This window comes from Eurypyga helias, unplaced genomic scaffold, assembly GCF_000690775.1.
Source record: "Eurypyga helias isolate BGI_N326 unplaced genomic scaffold, ASM69077v1 scaffold13631, whole genome shotgun sequence".
NCBI lineage: Eukaryota > Metazoa > Chordata > Aves > Eurypygiformes > Eurypygidae > Eurypyga > Eurypyga helias.
In genome coordinates, this window is record NW_010232927.1 from 7,227 (window position 1) to 27,667 (window position 20,441).

The window sequence follows — 20,441 nt, forward strand, 5'->3', positions numbered from 1 at the left end:
TTGTAAAACTTGCTATAATCAGTTTGCTCAGGCAACAGAGACTGGGAAATGTTTAACATGAGAAAAATGCTGGACTTAAAATAATTTCTGAAAACAGTAACCAACATGAAATGAAGTAACTCCTAAGTTACACTCTTACTTAGAAGGCAAAAGGAACACAATCTCTGCACCAGCCTACATGCCTCGGCAGGGATGGGAAAGCCATCAGAGACTTCCAGAATGAAATAATGTCTCAGCTTGGCACACTGGCAGCTGCATTACCAGCTTCCACAAGGTTTGGTCATCAAGTTTAAACTGAGCTACACATCTTCAACACATCTTTATTTTTCCCCTCATAATACAAATGTAAAAATTAAACATTCAACAGTTCAAATTGACTAGTATCTTTTAATGAAAATTGCCATGAAAGTGATTTAGAACTTAAATTATTATAAATGCCAAGATTTGTCAGAACTCAACAAGCAAAAAAAAAAAAACCCTCCCCAAACAAACAGAAAATCCCCACCTCAATACTGAGCGCATGCAGCATGTCCTAGAATAAGCAGAAATATCCAAGACAAAGTCCTGACCAGCGTGGAAACCTTAAAAAGAATATAGGTTAAAGAATTCTTTCTGCATGAAGTCTGCAGCAATGATGTTTAGAGAACAGTTGTGCAACTGTTTGAAACTTAAAAGATGCATTAACTGGGGAGAGTTTGATGGATAGAAGTATTTAAGATAATGCATTTATCAAAGCTTATCCAGTTCTGATGCATTAGAGTTCTCTAATTGGTTTCCAGGGGACTTGGATTAAGCCCCAGTTTGGTAATAAAAATACTGTGCAAAAGAACAACTGAAACAGAAAGTCTCCAAGTCTGCTAGGGATATTCCATGAAGGATAAATACACTTCATCAGCAAGGCAAGCCAAATATTATCCTTTTCAGCATGGGCTATTTGTACTGTTAGAATTTTTTTCCCTTAACTCATCTTCAGTGCTGCCACCCTCTCCTTCCAAGAATATCAACGGCAGCAAAGAGCTTTCCTCCTTTGCCCTCTCCTTTCCCTGCTGAAGTCAGTGTCTGTGTCTTGCAGCTGACTTCAGGAGCAGCAACATCTAGCCTTTTTCCACTTTCTTTGGAAGATGAAGGAATAAAAACAACTATACACAGCAAATGCTAATTACATTGTTTAATCCACATGTCCTGGCAATAGAAGCCTATGAAGACAAGTACATGCCATTTACCAAGTGTTCTGTATAGTGTGTAAGTTTTTACAAGCACAGTCCTTTCACTCACCTTGATGATTCTGTCACCTCCTCTCACAACCATGCTGCTAAGGAGAGACTGTTACCATTTTCAAGCCTTTAATAGACTGAATAAATTACACAGAGCCTAAAGATTTCCAAGTCATACAAATGTGCAACAGCTAACTGATTCTACATGTGCCAACTACCTACCAAGCTGCTGTGCTGACCATCACGTCTCCTCATTTTTGTTCTCAACAGAGTACAGACAGACACCAGCAAGGGGAACAACGTTAGTGTCAGGTAAGTAGGAAGGAACAGAAGCAGGCTAAGTGGAGAATTAAGCAGCTGAATACAGTTTTCAGTGCTGATAAAGAGCCACATGAGGCAGGGATGTCTTTCATTTCAGTTCAGAGTGCTAATGCATCCCCTTATGTAATAGTCTTTTTTTTCAGAAGTTATTTAACCATAATTGTAATTTTGGTGGCAGCAAATTTCCACATGCAGATGTGCTGAGGAGGTGTTTTTTCCTTGAGTGGTTTAATTATCCTCCAGGCAAAGGTTCACAGTAACCTTGCATGGCTGAGTGGAAGCCAGCCAGCGGCACAGTATGGTTGACATAGCAGTGCTGCGGGGAAGCAGTGTCACCAGCAGTGACAGTCACTGCAGGCCCAGAAGGGAGGAATCTGTGTGAGAAACAAGGACAAGGAAAAAGAAATAAATGTAAAGGGGAACAAGAAAATGCACAGCAGTGGCATAAGTCAGAAGAACTAAATATCTTCTTGAAAATGGAAGTTTAAAGGAAGCCTCTAATGTAACTGGAAAATGCCAGCATGAGCTGAGAATCTGGAAGAATGGCATAAAGGAAAAGGAGTAAGTTGTTGTGTGGCCCTAACGACACACCTACACACAAAGCAAACATTTTCGCACCACTGCATCAGAAAGGGGCAGGGGTCAGGGTAGATTAAGGAGCAAGGTGGGTCCTTCCTTCCAGCGTGAGCATGAAAGAGATCCCCTGCCCACTGTGCTCTTCAGCAGCGAGTCACACAGTATCACTGCTGGTGCTTCAAGCCTGCCCAGTGACGCGATCAAGGCCATCCTCATCACTCCAAAGACAATCAGCAGCTTACAATAGAGATGCTGTGAATCAGCCTGAGTCAAAGACTCCCTTGTCTGACTCTGTACTGCTCAGGCTAAAGGACTTCATTCTTGTAGAAAAGGGGACTTTAAGAAGCAACTCCTATATGAAGTAACATTAGGGAAAATAATATCACAGGATTACAAACAGGGATGAATCACGCCACACTGCTAACCAATTCTTCTCAAAAACCAACAAAACCCAGAATAAGCCACGTCAGTTGACTTTTAAATCTCACTGACACCTAATTCTGGCATTTTCTGGGACTCCTGAAGTTCACTGGCACAGTCTCACTACTGGTTTTGCGTTTCTTAGTAATTAATTTTCATTATTTGGCTTTTAAAAATCTGCACAATTTAACATTTAAAAGGGCTGTGTGCACATAAAATTGCCACACGTTTTGAAAGACTAGCCAACCAACACTCACTTTCCAAAATAAAAAAAAACAAGCATAAAATGCCTGTGGTTAATCATCCAGATACCTGCTGCTTTTCCAACAGCTTCATTTCTGGTCAGCAGCCTCTCCAGGTGACAAAACACAGCCATCATGGAGGAGGAAGGAACTTGGTCTGAAATCCCATGGGGTAGCCCAGCTTTCTGCAGTCCATGAAAGCCACTGTCACAGAGGGACCTGCATGGCTCTTGTATCCATTGGTACAGCTCCTCACCACTACCCAGCTTTGAAATCAAAGCACTGTGATGGCACATATTCACTGCAAATAGTCTTCTTTTAACAACAACAAAGTATCTTCCCTTTTCAAACTTTAGTGAATTATCTATCTGATTTTCATAGAAGTTGTAGCCTCCCTTCTAGTGGGAGACACAACACTAGGAATTTAGTTCATGTAACTTCTGTATCTTGACCCAGTAGCAGGACTTAAATATTATGAACAACTCCTCAAATAAGGATTTCCCAGGAATACTTCTCATCTAACTGCAGGTATCAACACTAAAAGACAGATTCCCATTTTCCCCCCAGATATAGCTACCATCCTCCACGTGGACTGTACCATAACCCAACATGCACAGTTTACTGAACTGTAGCATCACTATAGTTAAGGAGCTGTAATTGTGTACAGTTGGTTTAAAGAGCGTTACAACCAAACAGATAACTGAAGGAAATAATTCAGAGTTATTACTCATTATTAATAGTCATCTAATGAATGAATGATGATTTAACTATCAGTTGTTAAGAGTCAGTGACAGTAATCTCCAGTACAAATGACAAAATCAGTTCTCTGGAATGTACACTGTTTTTCCAGCTATTTCTATCAGTTAACTGGAACTCTTTGTAGAGATTACAAATATCTGTGTCACTCTACCTAGCTGGCACCTTTCTGTTTCTCCCCCAAACAAATACGAACTTCCACTCCTCTTTACTCCACTTCCCTTTGCTTATCTTTGCATTCCATGTCTTTTCAGCTTTCTTCCCTCTATCCTCAACACCTGCAGAAACCACCATAGTCCTGTCCAACATCAGTCACACCTGCCATCATTGCTTCCCAAAGGAATATTCCTGATCCTGCAGGCTGAGTCACAGGGCAGCCTCTTTGGATGAAGGAACACACCTTTTACTACCTGATGAACACAGTGGCTTTACATGTAACTTAGGGGAAACTGTTGGCGAGGACAACGCTGTATTCAGAGGCACAAGGCCAACAGAATCCCTAAGCACAGCCAGCCAATATGAAGTTCCCACTCCAAAGACCACCCTGAATTGAGTTACACATATGATAGGTGCTAACAAAGCTACAGGCATCCCTGTAGCTTTCAAACATTAAAGTGGAAGTAATCTTTCATAAATCTCGCTGTTTTCAGCTATCTGTACACAGAGAAGACCACCTGTTTCATATTATTTTCAGTCCTTAACATCCCTTTCTTGCATCTCTCAGCATCACCTTCAAGTGTTTTAATACAGACTTGCTTTGGGCATCTGCTGCAGCTGAAGAGCGTGAGGCTCAGAGAGCTGCCAGAATCATGCTTCAGAGAAGCTCTCGGAGCTATATGTAAGTGCTCACTGTAGAGAATGAATGCAGATTGTAACCATCACTGCTGCAACAAGAGACACATCCCCTTTCATAGTACAAACACACTGTTCTCCCACTTGCCAGGAGCAACTTGCAACTTGCTACGTGCTTTCAGGAATGACTACAGCTCTCTACTGTTTTTCGGTTGGTGGTTTTTGGTGGTTTTTTTTTTTTTTTTTAAATGCCAGGTGAGGCAAAATATAAGCATGAATTGCTAATTCATGAAAAAGCATGTCTGGGCTCTGTTTCCTCCTCTTTAGGAAACTGAATTCCCTAATGCCCTTCTTCATGTATACAATTTTAATAGATAAACTTCCTTCTCACAGTTGTACTTCAGCTCTCATATTGCAAAAAACCATTTTTAATCAAAAGATAAAGAATTGCTACCCAAACATGTCTTTTCCAAAAACAAAACGCTGCTCTCTAGTGGAAGATGATGATATGATCTGATTTCTTTAGAAGACTCATAGAATCATAGAATGGTTTGGGTTGGAAGGGACCTTAAAGATCATCTAGTTCCAACCCCCCTGCCATGGGCAGGGACACCTTCCACTAGACCAGGTTGCTCAAAGCCTCAGGAATGTTTTAAAATCTTATCAGTTACAGGAAACCTTAATTTTCACAAGCACTGACATAGAAGAGTGGTAGGGCTGGTTTGTTTTATTTCAGTCTTTCAGATTGTCCTGAGAGATTTTGGTATTTATTCTTCAAGATGAATTTGCTATGCATTTGTGTCAATAATGTATTCACATGCTAATAAACTACCAAGTATTTATGCATTAAAATATTACTACGTTTTCCAATTTGATCCCTTAGTTTTTCTATTCTTAAACAATATGAAAAACATAGGCCAATTTTCCTTACTTTGTTTTTTACACGTATTCAATTACTGACTTAATAATTAACTCCTGTCTGCAAGCACAGTGATACAAAACTGAAGAATTACCTGTTACCATAGTTCCTTCAGCTTATAATGAAACAATGACAAGTGGTCAGATATCAAGGAATATTTGTCCTGAGGGAAGCAAATTTTATCCTACTTGCAGTTAATTTATAAAGTACAGCATTAATTTGCTGCCCTTTTTTTTTTCTTTAAAGCAAAAAAAGGAATAGCCTTGCATATTGTGTTTCTTCAAATTATGGACCGAAACAGCACAGTTCTAGATTTATTCCCAGCTTCCCATATTCACATGAAACCTATGTAACACAGGCTCCATTTTTTTTTATCTTTCTGCAGATAGGAGAATTGTACTTTCCAGATAAACATATTAAGAAAGTACTTCATTACTTCATTTTTTATGAAGCTCCTTCAGAATAAAAATTGTTTCTCCACTTAGTGGTTTACTAATTATTTTTAGCTATAATTTTTGCCTACATACATCTTCACCTTAAGTACTATTCCCATCAAACACAAATATTATGGAGAGAGAACAGTAATTTGCCAAAGGATATAGGTTAAGCAGTCCCAGCTTCTGGTTTAGCGTAAACCTCATCAGTAAAAATTATAATCCTGTCAGGTCTGTATCTAGTCTTCTGTCAAAAGTACGTAAGCTATATGCATTGCAGAATGATTGTACAGGCTTGCAAAAGCCCCCCAGCTTACCTTCAACTGCTAGCAGCTGAAGCTGCACATCCCATCCCGATGGCCCTGCCTGGCTCCGAAGCAGATGGGCTGCAGCCCCTGGACACAGGGCTTGTCATTCCTGAATGTTCTTAGCTACATGTTGTCTTCCATACAGCTGTCACAGAAACGTCCACAGCACATACCAAACCCTCCTGCAACAGGAGTCTCATGAAATAGAGCTTTACATAGCTTCTCCATTTGATTTCTTCGTTGTCCTCTCCCCCTTCACTTACACTTCTGCTCACCTTCTGCTCTGTCCCCATCACTGGAAAGAATCTGTCCTCACTGCCGAGCTTGGCCGGTGCCTTGCTGTGACCAGTGCACTTCAGCAGCTACAGCAGCCTTCTACCCGTTGCCAGGCCTCCAGAGGTTTCCATCCGAGCTGTCACCCCTCCAGCTGGTCATTTTCTGTGTTCCAATCAGGTGGTTTTTTGCTTGTTTGGTTTTAGAGCAGAGAGAGACAAACAGAAACTCCCCCCATCTTCCTGCATCGACTGAAGCATTTTTCTATTTAATTATTCAGCTACTCCTATTGTTGGACAGAAAGAAAAGTGGAGATGGAAGGGTATTTTTTGACCCACTGCACAAAACCCAGACCTGCTAATCTCAACAGGCTACAAGTGAACAACATACCTGCTTTGCCATTTACCTGAGATCAAGCCAGAAAACTATTTGCACTTGTTAGTGCGTGTCACACACAGTAAGGTAGTATTCAGTAGACCTCAGTGAGGAAAAAAAACCAACATTATCAAGGATCAGTATGTAACTAATGACTTATCAAGGAGTCATAAGTCCTGACAATTAAGGAAAAGTTTACACTTGTTTGAAAACCACAGATGAATAGTATGAAGAAAATTAGAAATCAGGATGTGGATATTCATTATTAACCTCATGAATTTTGGTAGCCACTTGTTGCTTTCTTACAAATATGCCATCAGCAGTACCAATATGAATCGGCGTTCCCATCTCGGGCTGCCCACTTGCAGCTGGCTCTGCTCCTGCCTGCTGCAGCGCCGGCTGTGCAGTCCATACTTGAGATGCTTCAGCAACCCTGCCTTTCAGTGCCTCCGTTCTACAGGAGCTGGGCGGCCTTGAAAATTTTAAGGGTGATCAGATTTGTATGACAGTACCTAACTGTTCTCATAACCTAACAGCTACAGATTTTAGCATTAACTTCACAGGTGTTTGTACTGTAATAAGAACACAAACAATACGGAGACATCATAAATGAATGAGCAACGCTTTTCCGTGCCAAAACATGTTGGCTGTCTGGGATGTTCTGTTCTAGGGCTTCTACTGTTATCTAGTAACTTTTCAGAAACAAAATTATTTCTAGAAAATCTACATTTAATTCAGTATTTAATTTCAATTGGCACATTAATTAGAAAATAGAAGGCAATGTACAAAACTATTTACTTTTGAAAAATGAAACCTGTACTAAAGAAAATTAATAAATATGTAAATTTTAAGAGGCATCCCGAAGTTCCATTTCTTCAACCATTAAAACTGACCCTTAAAAAAGCCACTTATGTGTCAAGTCCAACAGCTAATTTGTTTCCTGACTGTACAGAACGCCCACACAGTAATTACTAATTCAAAGTGCTCTTCTAAACAGGCTGGTTTTGGCTGAAATACTTACGAAGCGCATAGCCTGCTTGGAGGGCAAGACATGCTGATATTTACTTTAGGCAAGGTAAGTTTTATATTATGTATTTGTTCAGGTTGTAAATACCTGAAATTTAAAAACTCAGCAATTCCTAACTGTTTTAACTAAGCAAATGAGGGAGATGGAGCTTAGGTCATCCATAAATTAATTATGCACAAATACAACAAATCAATAAACTAATACAATGTTTACAATTTCTTTATCTCTGCCTCTTTTAATTGTCATAAAGACAAACCCAACAGATTTAATTTACTGAACACTTTTAAGACAAACAAGAAAGTAAACCCACTATTTCAATAGCTGCATTTCATTATATTCACAAAAAAGAAACTGGTTTTCCATTCCAATACAAGCTCCACCCATTTACACCTTCAGAAGAACCTTTATTCACAGAAAAAACCAAGCATGTGCAGTAGAACTTCTCATGATAGAATGGCGTGCTTATCCGCAGGAACGGCTTATGGGTTCTCTCTCCACCTGGCCCCTACCTGCCTTATACTTACATCTTTAAAAGGAAAGAGAGCTAAACTTCCATAAGGACAAATCAGTATGCAGCAATCTCACTGAGATCAGAAAGAAAATTTTAATTTATTCTGAAATTTCTCTTGTTAAAAGGGTGATAGCAAAATATATATGGCTTGTAGAGCAGCTACTAAATGAGTTACATTCTCAATTTTTACCCTGCCGAAATTCAGGCAGAGGTATATCTTAGTATCATGCTGAAAATACAAAATAATTTGAGAATAGCTATGCTAAATTTTACATCAGGTCTTCTCTGCATGGAGGATGACTTAAGAAGTAAACACAGTGGCACCCTAAGACTTAAAACAACAGATGTACATTCTGTGCATGTAGCCTTACACTTCTGATTGCTACACGATGAAAAAACTGCAGGACAAACCCATTCATTTTCAGACGCTAGATTGTTCAGCAGCCTGCTTTTCCTTCATGAATGCACAACTTCAGCTTTTCACTCTCTGTTTTGTTTCTCTCCAACCCTGACCCATGTTAGGAGCACACTCAATATCCAAACACTCCTGACAAGAAAACACCAAGACACTTGGCCTCCACAGCACCAGAGTAAATTTAAACATGCTACACTAAAATAATTTAAACTCTGTATCAATTCTGACAACTTCTCTAGTGGGCTAAAGATTAAAATACTTTAAAATTATTTCACGGCAATGCATGAAAACAGTTCCCCTTTCTATCTCCACTTTATATATTAAAATTAGGCTGTTCAGATGATCCCGCTTAATTATGAAACTTTCCCAAAACTAAGACTGCTGTAAATTACAGATTCCAGCAGTGTAACAACTGCTATAGTATGAAAAGCTATTTATAACTTGCAATATTCTTCTAAGAACCGTCTCAGAACTGAATAACAACTTCCCAATCTGCAGCTTCTTGCAGGTATGTCTCAAAGCAGAACCCTGGGGAGGAAAACCACTGACTGGATAATAACATGGGGCAAGAGGAAAACAGTTAAAAAACCACAGGCAAGAGCAAATATTTCAAACACTTCCAACAGCACTCCTGAAGTTTAACTCGGCATGAATTAATCGGAGAGTCCCTTCTAGCTTTCTGGAGTCTCTGTCCTTAACAGCTACAGATTGACCTCTGCGACTCCTACTGAAAGGCCATTACCGAATGGCTTAACTCCGTGCAAGCTCACAGAACGCTGCAGTTCCTTTTAAAAACCAAAGCTGAATACACATCTGAGTTAGTAACAACTTCCTCCCATTAATATTAACACAAAGATCTAATTTTAGCACATGAAAATGAAAATTTTATCAACTGACATCCGCTTTAAATTTATGTCCGCTCTCTGGTGCAGAGAAGCCTCTCCTTTCAGGGTCTGTACTAATAACAATAGGTAGTAAACAATTGGGCAATTCTTTTGATTGTCCTTCACTTAACAATTCAGTCATTGAGAGACACAGAACTGATAATACACTTTATTTACATGATGTTTTCTTGCTATGTCTTGTTTTGATATCTTCTATTATGTCCAAAGGCTATGTAACAATGGGAATATGAAATTCATTATTATCAAATATCAGAGGCCTCCTAGGAGGGGTTGATTCTTTGTCTGCTTTGTGCAACAGTTTAAAAAGTCCTGTTCCAATGTTCATCGGAATTCCCATGATGATGCACTCAGAAACACCTAGGGGAGAAAAAAAAAACCAGAACATGTCGCACAGCTGAAGAGGAAGGATTTACAGAACTATTTTCATTTGCCCATTCTGTATTCATTTCCTGTCAAATCTCCTCGATCCTCATATGTAAAGACCAAGGTCTCTTCACCAGATCAAGTTAAGTGTTATGGCCATCAGATCAGTAAGTTATTTTATCTGTTATTTAAATTCTAGGCAGGACAAATTCAACCTAACCTTTTCTAGCTATGAAAGAGTAATGAGAAGACACATCCCACTCTGTGCTAACAGTAGAAGATGCAAGGCAAAGTTACCTTATACTCATCCTCTGAGTCAGTGCTAAGACTTCAGGCAAGTCTGGCCAAGTTCCCCTGGAACTCTTGCAACTTCGTAGTGAAAAAGGCATACTCACTACTGCAGCTCTACCAGGTTTCACATTTTCACTATTCAAAAGTGCTTGTTTCAAATCTAAAGACTTTAGTCTGTCCCAACTATTTCTGATAGCTGCAACATTTATCACAACAATGAGCTGACACAGTTCTATTCCAGATCTACTGATGCATAGAACTTGTATACATGTATAGACAACAAAGAATGTTCTGCATCAAAAGCAAGCTATCAGATTTTTTTCTCCTCTGTATTCTGCTGTGATCCAGATGACACCTTGCATATGCTCAGGAGTAGAAGAATCATGTCCTTCACATCACTATTTAAGAAAACATGCCCCCTTCCCTGGCTGTCTTCAAGGCCATGCTGAGTGAGGCTTTGAGCAACCTGGTCTAGTGCAAGGTGTCCCTGCCCATAGCAGGGGGGTTGGAACTAGATGGTCTTTAAGGTCCCTTCCAACCCAAACCATTCTATGATTCTATAAAAACAACACTTAATAGCTGTACCTTTGAATACACAAAGGATGAAAATCAATTTGCTTAAAATTCTGTCAAGATTTGATTGGCAATTTAATAGTGTATGAATGAAGATTCTGTATTTTGCTCTTAGGCCATTGCTGCATTTTAACCACATATTTTCCAACATTATGCACTTAAAAATCTTGTGCCAAGAAGAATTCTTAGGAGCCACTTACTGTATATTTAGAACCCTACAGCATGCACGTTACAATGGATACAGGAAATACCTTTCTAACACCTAGCAGAATAAAACTCAACTGGTTTTCCACAGTAACCTTTCAAGCTGAGCTAACTTGTGAGCCATGGAAACTGCATTTAGATTTCAGGAATCCTTCACTTGTAGTACTTTCATGAAGTACAACCAGAAGCCCTTCCTCCCCACCTCCTCTTTGCCTCAGGGACAAAGTAACCATGTCAGCATCTGACAGCACTCACGTATAGCAGGAAATGTTTGGACAGAACGTGCCACTGTAACAACCAAGTGTATGTTGTCTGTCTTCTCAGAGGAATGTATACTAGAGACCAGTGAGAATCCTATTGGACAGGTGAAGAGAATGATGCTGATGGCAGAACTACCAGGACAGCACACTCTGCTCTAATGACCATCCAAGACTCCTCCAGTGCCGTATCTTGTAATGCCACCACTAAGAATCTGTTGCATACGTAAGCATCTGGCTGACAGCTATGAACTGCTGCTCTCACTTTCAGCTGGAAGAAGCAAGGTAGAGATGAAGCCAGTAGTACTGCTCCTACTGCAAAGTTTATTTGTGACACTTCCCTTCCAGACCACTTCCTCATGAAGGATCATCACAGCAGTGGTCTGTAGCTGACAGTTCCCACTGTTCAGTTAGAAGGAGAGTGCTGCTGGCTACTCTTTGAGAAGGGGACAGAAATCTAAACTGACTACATCTCTCAGTGGCTTGCAGATAGTAGTGCTTCCCAGTGGATGCTCTGGAAGGGAGGTACTCTTCTGCTCTAGTTTCAATCCATTCTGCCCACTGAATGGTGGCATGAACAATTCTCAAAAGAAAAAGCTTCTCTTTATGTAAGTAAAGCAGGAATCAGCTGTTCCCCATTTTCTTGGGGAACGTCTTACAAGACAAAAAGGGATTCAAGGGCCACATGGTCTAAACTGCATCCACACATTCAGGAGAAGCACTGATTTGAGATGCCATTCAGTTTGGCACCTGTAGTTGATTTTGGGTAGATACAAGTTTTTCTTGGCAACGTTTGTAATTTTTTCCTGCTCTGGAGATGCATAACCATGAGTGCATACGAATCCCTCTTCAGAGCAATTCAGAGGTAACCAGTGACAGCCAGGTGAGGCAGCTGCACAGCACTTTTCATACAAGCAAGTGAGTATCATCCCTTCAGTTTTGGAAAACAGACCACAATTTTCTGTTTTGTCCATTCCATTTCAGTATTTGAATTAAAACATTTATATAGAAGGCAACATGAAAAGATCTTTGCTTTCCACATTGTTCCAAACAAGATTTTACCAGCTCAGAGGGGACTTTGAGAAAACACTTTTTTTCCTTACTGTCCAGAATGGAATCAGTCTACCACAGAGGCTGATTTCTGCTTTAATCATGGGCAAAAAATAATTTAAAAAACCCCAAAACTCCCACTCACATGTAATGTTGGACAGCCAGAAAGTGGCAGAGTTCTTAAAATACAAGGGTTTCTAACACTCTTCCAGCTATTCAGAAAATATACAATCCACAAAGCATGGTTTAAAACTGACTACACTTTCTAAGACCACCTAGATACACGTACAAGCTAGCAAACCTTAATATAATACGTTCCTATTGTTACACTTCTATAGCACCCAGAAACTCCAAGAGAGCAGTTGGAGCTGCAGGACTGTAGCCCTTACATAAATGGTTGATGAAGAGGGTGAAACCTTTGACTTCTCCTCTGTTTAAGCTCCTAGACAGAGACCTGTTAACCATTCATTCCAAAACATAAGTAGCTTAAAGAATAAAAAAATCTGTCAGGAATCAATGAGTTCAGTGAGAAGATGATTCAGTGGATGTTAATGAACTGAACTTCAAAACTGGCTAACAGATACAGTTTAAAAGAACTATCTCAGGACAGGGATCTCTGTTCTGCTAATGAATGGAGTACAGTTAAACAAGGCTTCTCATGTAAAAAAACCAAACAATTTTTATTTATTAAGATCAGAACTAACCAAAGAAGTTAAGAATTTTGCTTTTCTATTAATTTCTAGGTATAACAGAGAAATCACATAAGCAGTCATTATGCACAGCATGATCTTCACCTATGCTACCTGAGACATGGATGTCTTCCTGTAGGAAGACAACAAAATCTAAATATGAATGGGGTACTAGATTCCTTAATCAGCTCTAGGTGTTAAAGATACACAGCCTTCCACAACTGAAAAAAACAGAGCTACTGACAGGAGGACAAATTTCCTGGTATTTCCCAGAGCTATGTGGTGAGAAGTAAAACCAAATTACAAGTCCACATTAAGAAACATACAACAAATGTCCAACTGACTTCTAGATCGAGATTTTAAGTAGAGAAATATTGACAAAACTTCTAGGATCAAGAAGTATGGATTAGCCTCAGACCTCAAATTTTTGACACATAAACTGCACATAAAGCTCAACAAGGGCAAAAATCCAATCCTTAGAAGAGGTTTACAGATGCTACATAAGGACCAAACTGCTACAGAATTTGCAATACCTACCACAAACAGAATCCTTCTGTCCAAAGTAGGCAGCATCAAAGAGATGGTCCGCAGTCTTTTCAAAAGAAGCCAGCATCAACACACTTTCCTTCATTTTTGCCAGTCCAAACCTAGTAATCCCCAGCACTTCACCCTTGATGGATGAAAATCCCAAAGACAGACTATGACAACAGTGACTGGAGGTCAGTTATGTTTGCTAAGGAAGCAAATCAACTGAACCACAGAAATGTAGTTTTTTTTTCTAACAAATACATAAAACAAGTAGTAAGTACGAAGGTTGCTATATACAATACAGCATTGTCACAGTGTGCTGCTTCACAGTTAAGCATCCTGAAGGTTAATAGTTTGGTAGTAATCAATATTTAAAGAGAAGTGATTATTCATACACAACAGAAGCTCTTATAAACAGTTAATAGGTTTTTTTTTTTTTAAGCAAGAATATTGGAAAGATTGAAATAAACATGGCCATGAGAAACAACACACAGCTGTGAATTAGTCGCTGAGCTACAAACTTTAGTGGGGTCTGACAGCACTGTGCTTAAACTACTGCCTATTGTCTACTGGTAAATCTGACTTCAGCTGCCAGAAGATTACAGAAGATATTAAATCTTCAGTTTTTGACTCTCCAGAAAAAAGGTAATTAACTTTTGAAACTAACTTGGTTAATTTCTGGCTCTGTTTCTAACAAACATCCTGATTATAACACTATGCACAGAAGCACAAGTCAGAAGTACAGACAAAAGAATGCATGCTAGGAGCCCAGCAAGTGTGAAACACTGCACTGTGATACCCTTTTCCACTGTTGTTTTGCAGCTCCACACAGCCAGCCCTGGGGACTGCTGCAGTTCAGTACAAAGCTCTACAGCTTTGGGAGAACTCAGAACTCCTTCATCCAGTTCACCCAAGTTAAACCCGCACTCTGGCAGGCAAAGTGGAAAATCTTACTTCACTAAGAACACTCAAATCTTAAAAAACTGTTAGATGTGAAGGAAAGAAAGTCAATCAATAAAGAACAGATACGATGTTCTACTAACGAGTTCTGGAAGACTGCTTATACTCTACATGTAATCTGATGCTATTTGTAATGTCTGTATCCTTTGACTCTTTATACAGTGCAGCTGCTATGAACCACACCCCATGTGGTTTTCAGCACAGCAAGCCTTAAATTGCATGCATGGTTACCCAAACACTTGATTTTCATACCGCAATTCTTAGGACTCTGATTTCTAATATGAAATTATGATTCTCTACTCATGATACAGACTTGTTCTCAGTCAAAACAGACCTTCCCTCAACTCCCAAGAACTAGATTAATGACGCAATTTTTTTTAATATATAAACAACAGTATCTGGTCACTATAACTTGAAATTCTTGAAACTTATAACCAATTTCCATTTCCCTAGCTCTTCCATCCTTCTCAAACCTGGTAAAATTAATTTGTATAAACAGGTCAATGTAACATTTAGAAAAGGCATGGTACAAACCTTGTAAGTCATTAGATCAGACAGCAACATAACATGTCTCCTGTCGATGCTCATACCATGGTTCACCATTGTATACTGAATCTCATTGATAATGGTCGTCCGAGCAGCTTCGATTCCTAGCGTCTTCTCTACCTACACAAGAGACTGTTAGGTTAATGAAGAACCAAATGCTTGGAGCAACTATATGCTTGGAACAAATAACATCTGATGCCAGATAGTACTGGATTTCCATTACTAACTAACCTTTTTCATTTCTCCATTTTAAAAATATTTATAGAAAAAGCGGGATGTGAACAGTGCTGCCAGTTGAATTACTCTCTGGTGTTAATGCATTCTGACAGCTATTAGTGAAATCAGACTGGATTAACTATCAACTGCTGCATCTGAGCACGAACAAATTCTTGTAATAAAGATGCTATGGGGAAAAATCCACAGTGCCCATCTCAACATTACCTCGTAAGTGTTGTTTGAGGATGTTTTTGTTCCTTTCACTCCGTGAGTAGCCATAACAGCTCGCAGATTATCACCTTCGACTAGAAGTTTATATTTTTCTTTTCCACTTTGTTCATCAATATGAATGACAGCTCGGGAAACCTCTGGTATACCTTGCACTACAACCTTCACAAAACAAAAATCTTAGTAACTTGGATGTGTACAGTAGTGCAGTATAAAAGGGTAACCCCCTTACCAGCATTCAAACGTATTTAGAAGTCTTTGGAGTAAATGCTCAATTAAAATACATAGGAAATAATATTTCCTGCTCCTGAATGCACTAGTGCGAGTATGACATTCGCTCTGTACTATAAACCTTGCTAACCACCTACATTTTATGTTTTATGCCGTATCTCCTCACCCTCAGACCAGAGTCTCTGAAAGGTGGTAGATCCACACAACTGAAAGGACATCCTGCCAGCAGTAAGGGGCACTTGTTATTTTTATAAACAAAGTGGAAAGTTTCCTCACGTAAAGCTGCAACAGTGGCAGATACTGTCACATGGTTTAATTCTAGCTGCAGCTGAAGAAGGGGTAACTATTTCATGCAATTGCTGAACGCAGAAAGCTTTAGTAAATACTGTAAGGCAAGTATCGAGGCTTCAGTTTTATTTATAAAGATTAGTAATGGAGGCTTACTTTCAGCTGTAAAGCGGTAGCACTGCAATCGAAGAGTTATGGACTCAACTTATCTTCACTGTCAATGCTGACAAGAATTATTTTGCCTTCTCACCTCAGAACCCCAAATTACTGACTACCTCCTACAAAAGCACAAGACCGCCTTTGTTCTTACCTTCGGTAGTTCTTCCTTCAGGGACTGCAATACATAATACATTGAACTCTTGCTATTTTCACGAGGAGTCACACATACAACTGCTTCTCCATGGACAGCAACATCCCCAGGCTTTACTCTGAGTTTAGATATGCAAATAGAGTAGCGCACAGTCTCTGCATTCACCTGTGGCAAAAGTCAGCCAGCAAACATCAGGTTCTCTCTCTTCACATACACAAATCTGCTCAATTACATGCAGCAATCTTTCAACAGAACATAAAAGCGGAAAGTAGAAAAATAAACAAAATTGTTACTCTTATGAACTGTTTTAAATACTATCCCATGCTGAGGGTACTGGCCTGTATGTTAGCTAATGGACAGAAATGGCCTCCTTGTATTTAGAGCAAGACACTAAATAACAAATGTATGTTCTCTTATTTCCAAATAAAGCAAAAATTATCACCTTTACAAGGGGAAAAACAAAAGGGTGTGTGTGTGAAATCCAAATGTAAAGTAGCCACAGAACATTCTGCATTTGCTTTCTTGTTTTATCTTCCACTGGTCTAATTTCTGTTTCTGAGACAGGATCAAGAGACCTTTTGGAACTTATGCAAGGCATATTCTGCACAGCAACTGAAAAACTCACCTCTAATCTCAGGAGTCTAATGCGTTCTAGAGACAGCTTCACTAGGATGAAACAATCATCTGGAAGAAAAACTTCCTCAATATATTCTGAAATCTTTTAAGAGATAAGGACAAAAGAGTTAGCGGATGAAAATGGTTAAAACACCCCATAGCAATTAGCTAATGTTCACATTTAAAGTATGAGCATTAAAACAATTTTTTCCTACCTCTCCTAATAAAGTTTTCTCAATTCTTCCTTTAACCAGTCGGGCGAAATCAGGATCATCATCCTTGTCCAACTGTGCTGTTATAATAGGAGTGCTACAAAGAATAAACACACAAAAAGTCCAGTTAGGAATTTGCTCAGCTAGATTACAGATGGGATATTAATTGCAGCTTGCTTTACAGAATTTATAATCTAGAGTAGTATTTAATTAGAGACCTTCAGCTTCCTCAGGTACACTTAAGAAAATGATTGTTCATGTACTTCAGGCTGGTAAAAACATGCACACATGTAAGAGATTCTAACACAACCAGTGACTATTTTCGTGGCGTACACTATTACAGTATTATTTAAGTATGGCTTCATGGATACCTAGTGATAGATATGGTTCGACTACTGCTAAACACCAGCAAGTTTTGCAATGTATGTGACACCTACCAGAATATTAAACTTAGTAAATAACCACTTAACCTCATCTGATTTTCACAGAAAATGAAATGTGTCTCTTCTCTAGCCCTAAGTATCACTTAGTTGGAAAGACATTAGATGTTTCTTCTTTGGGTATTCCGTGGATTCAGTGCTGTCTAGTATATTACTGAGAATAGGGAAATGCTACTGCTTATTACAGATTTATCCATCAGGTTTCACTTAAGCAAAGGGAAAAGTCAAAACATTAGTACCTAATAGCCTTTGAAGCATTAATGATTTCTTTGATTCTTGGCACACCCAAGGTAATGTTCATTGAAGCAACGCCAGCAAAATGGAAAGTCTTCAGTGTCATCTGTGTGCCAGGCTCACCAATACTCTGTGCACAAAGAGCTCCTACTGCGGAACCAGGCTCCATCTGTGCCCTGATAGAGAAAGTCTCTCATTAAAAAAACAAAACACAAACCCCCCAAAAACCAGAAAGAGACACAGAACTCAAAGGCATAAACTCCTAAGCAAGCAAAGACATATTCTGGTAGATATAGAAGTTTGTTACATTTTTTATTTAAATAAACCAACAGAAGGTTTGAGGTTATAAGGTCACCAATACTCAAGACACTGGTCTTATGCAAGGCAATGCCCTGTCATACAGGTATTCCACAGAACGAGTATAACATCTATCACAAGAAAGAAAATGCTTGTCCTATTCCTCCTAAGCATCAGGCAGTAGATTCAGGATCCCCCATTCAGGGAAATCACGTACTCCAGCATTTCCAAAACTCCTCTTACATATCTGAGCAGGAGAGACCTTCATTATGTCTTCTTTAAGAAATTATTATGCAGATTACTTTTAAATCAGAATAAAATGCAGATGTTAACGTCACCTTCTTTTAATCTTATTCAAAAGCCCTATAATGATGACCCACCTTCCATGCAAGTTAGGGATGTAATGGGCTCATTGCCACATTTGCCCCTTTCTGGAGTTCACGTACTTGGAGAACTGGTTGTCCTTACAGGACAAACACCGAAGACCACTACACTATGAGAACTCAAAATCAGATGTGAGGAGTGGTTTATTCTCCCCTACCATTCTGCAGTTAGCTTTCTTCAGCTTGCAGAGTGCAATGTGATCTGCTTTTCTACGCACAAACAACCTCTGAGTTCAAGGCACAATTCCACCTCCTAAATCAATCTAATGCTTATTGCATTTTCCTTGATGAGCTCTTACCAAGTAAAAACGCTCCTTAATAGTGATTTAGTTTGCAACATCTGAAGGAATTAATTCTGACAACAAAACAAAATTATTTAAGTAGAGGTTACTGTCTTCACTATTATTTGGACATTTCTTTATATTCATGTCATATCTACCCAAAAATTGCTGAAATCCCAGCTGAGAGATTTCTCCTGGTAAAATGACAAAAGTCTATAAAACAAAACCAATTATCAGAGCCAATAGATCCTTTCTAAGGGTATCAGCTTTCAGGGCAGCATAATAAAGTATGCTAAAATAATCTACTACCATAAAATAGGCAATTCATGTTTAAGAACACTTAAGACAAATGTAAGCAAGTAATCCTACTAACTGAAAGCAGAAAGCTGCTTTAAAATACTTCTGTTAAGAATTTAACGTACACATGAATTTTCTAGAAAAAGATAAAGCATTAGTAAACAAAGTATGCAGGTGAGCACGTGGCCACAAAGCATGTTGCCAATTGCTGATGCCAATAAACAAATTCACACAATTTCAGTAAATGAAACAGCTCTCAGTGGACTGTAAGAGATGAGAACATCCACACTGTGTTGTTACAGACCAAGAATAGCAAACAAAAGGCACAACAGATTCAAGAACATGTTAGCACAAAGTGTGACATAACTCTTCACAGAGTGTGTGGATCAGGAATAACCATCAAGATCGGAATAATCTCCTGCAGGAGGCAAAGGAAACATGTCTGTCTTTACAAGCCCACCTGTAGATGGCAATGCCTTTTGGTGTTGGTTTTTTTTGGTTTTTTCTTTTTTGCATTCTACCTTTGTCTTGCAATGTTTATATCATTGGGGCCAACTGTTTCTTATCCTTTATTTGCACTGCATTCACAACAGAACCAATATTCATTCAGCAAAAAAAGCAAAATACACTCCTAGGTTGCAAACAAAGCAACGGGAGGATAAATTGAGAGAAAACTAGCAGGACACAAGGCTAAACACTTACCTCATGTATTTGTCCCTACAAGTCTCTAGAAACTTCTCTAGTTGTGTTGGAGTAATCCTATCCAACTGATATAAAACTCGTGGCTGAAAATAGAATAGAACAGTTGGAAAAGCAATAGCTTATGAAGATTTACAATAACTACACAATTACCCTCTTGCAACGACTTACCTCTGTTGTGCCATTGTCATTGATGCCATACTTGTCCCTAGTTTTTTTAATCTTCTCAGAAACACCCTTGATGAATTTCTTAATTTCCTGAAATTACATTAAAATAACAGTAAGCACAGACATGGCCTTCAGAGTGAAGTGTTCAGCATTAAGTTATCTGCCTGGATCTCCAAATGGAACTTTTAAAATAATAAATTAACAACACACAGTATGAAAAGGAACATGAAAACTTAGACACACACATAGAATAGAATTTAGCAAACCAGATTTGCTGTTGTCTAACCACAAATTAGTAGTAGTACATGAGGAATATGGTCCACGCTGAATGAAAGCATCCTTCCTGAGCACACACCGAATACTTAGGGAGATTAGACTTTGAGTGATACTCCCTACCTACCACTTACTGTACTGTACCTGAGTCTACCATCAAAAAATAATTAAGAAAAACTTCCTCCAAATTTGTATTTTCTCTGTATATTGACACAAACACATTCTCACTCATTTCTCAGTATTCAAAATAAGTGAAAGTGGAAAGACTGCGGCAGGAGAGAAAGCATATAAAGGACAGCTGCTGGATAGATTTCAGGGAT

The 20,441-nt window shown here is 39.0% G+C and overlaps 1 protein-coding gene across 1 annotated transcript; it reads right to left on the reverse strand.

Moving 5' to 3' along the window:
• Positions 1-9,677: 9,677 nt before the first annotated feature.
• LOC104517029 (DNA-directed RNA polymerase III subunit RPC1-like) lies at positions 9,678-19,938 on the reverse strand (the record flags this gene model as incomplete). The annotated part of the gene is made up of 10 exons (XM_010161571.1): positions 9,678-9,845; positions 13,453-13,585; positions 14,938-15,069; positions 15,391-15,555; positions 16,223-16,387; positions 16,848-16,940; positions 17,053-17,146; positions 17,729-17,899; positions 19,684-19,766; positions 19,852-19,938. Coding segments are annotated over 10 exons (1,272 nt in total), but the record flags the coding sequence as incomplete, so codon positions are not given.
• Between the last annotated feature and the right edge of the window lie 503 nt (positions 19,939-20,441).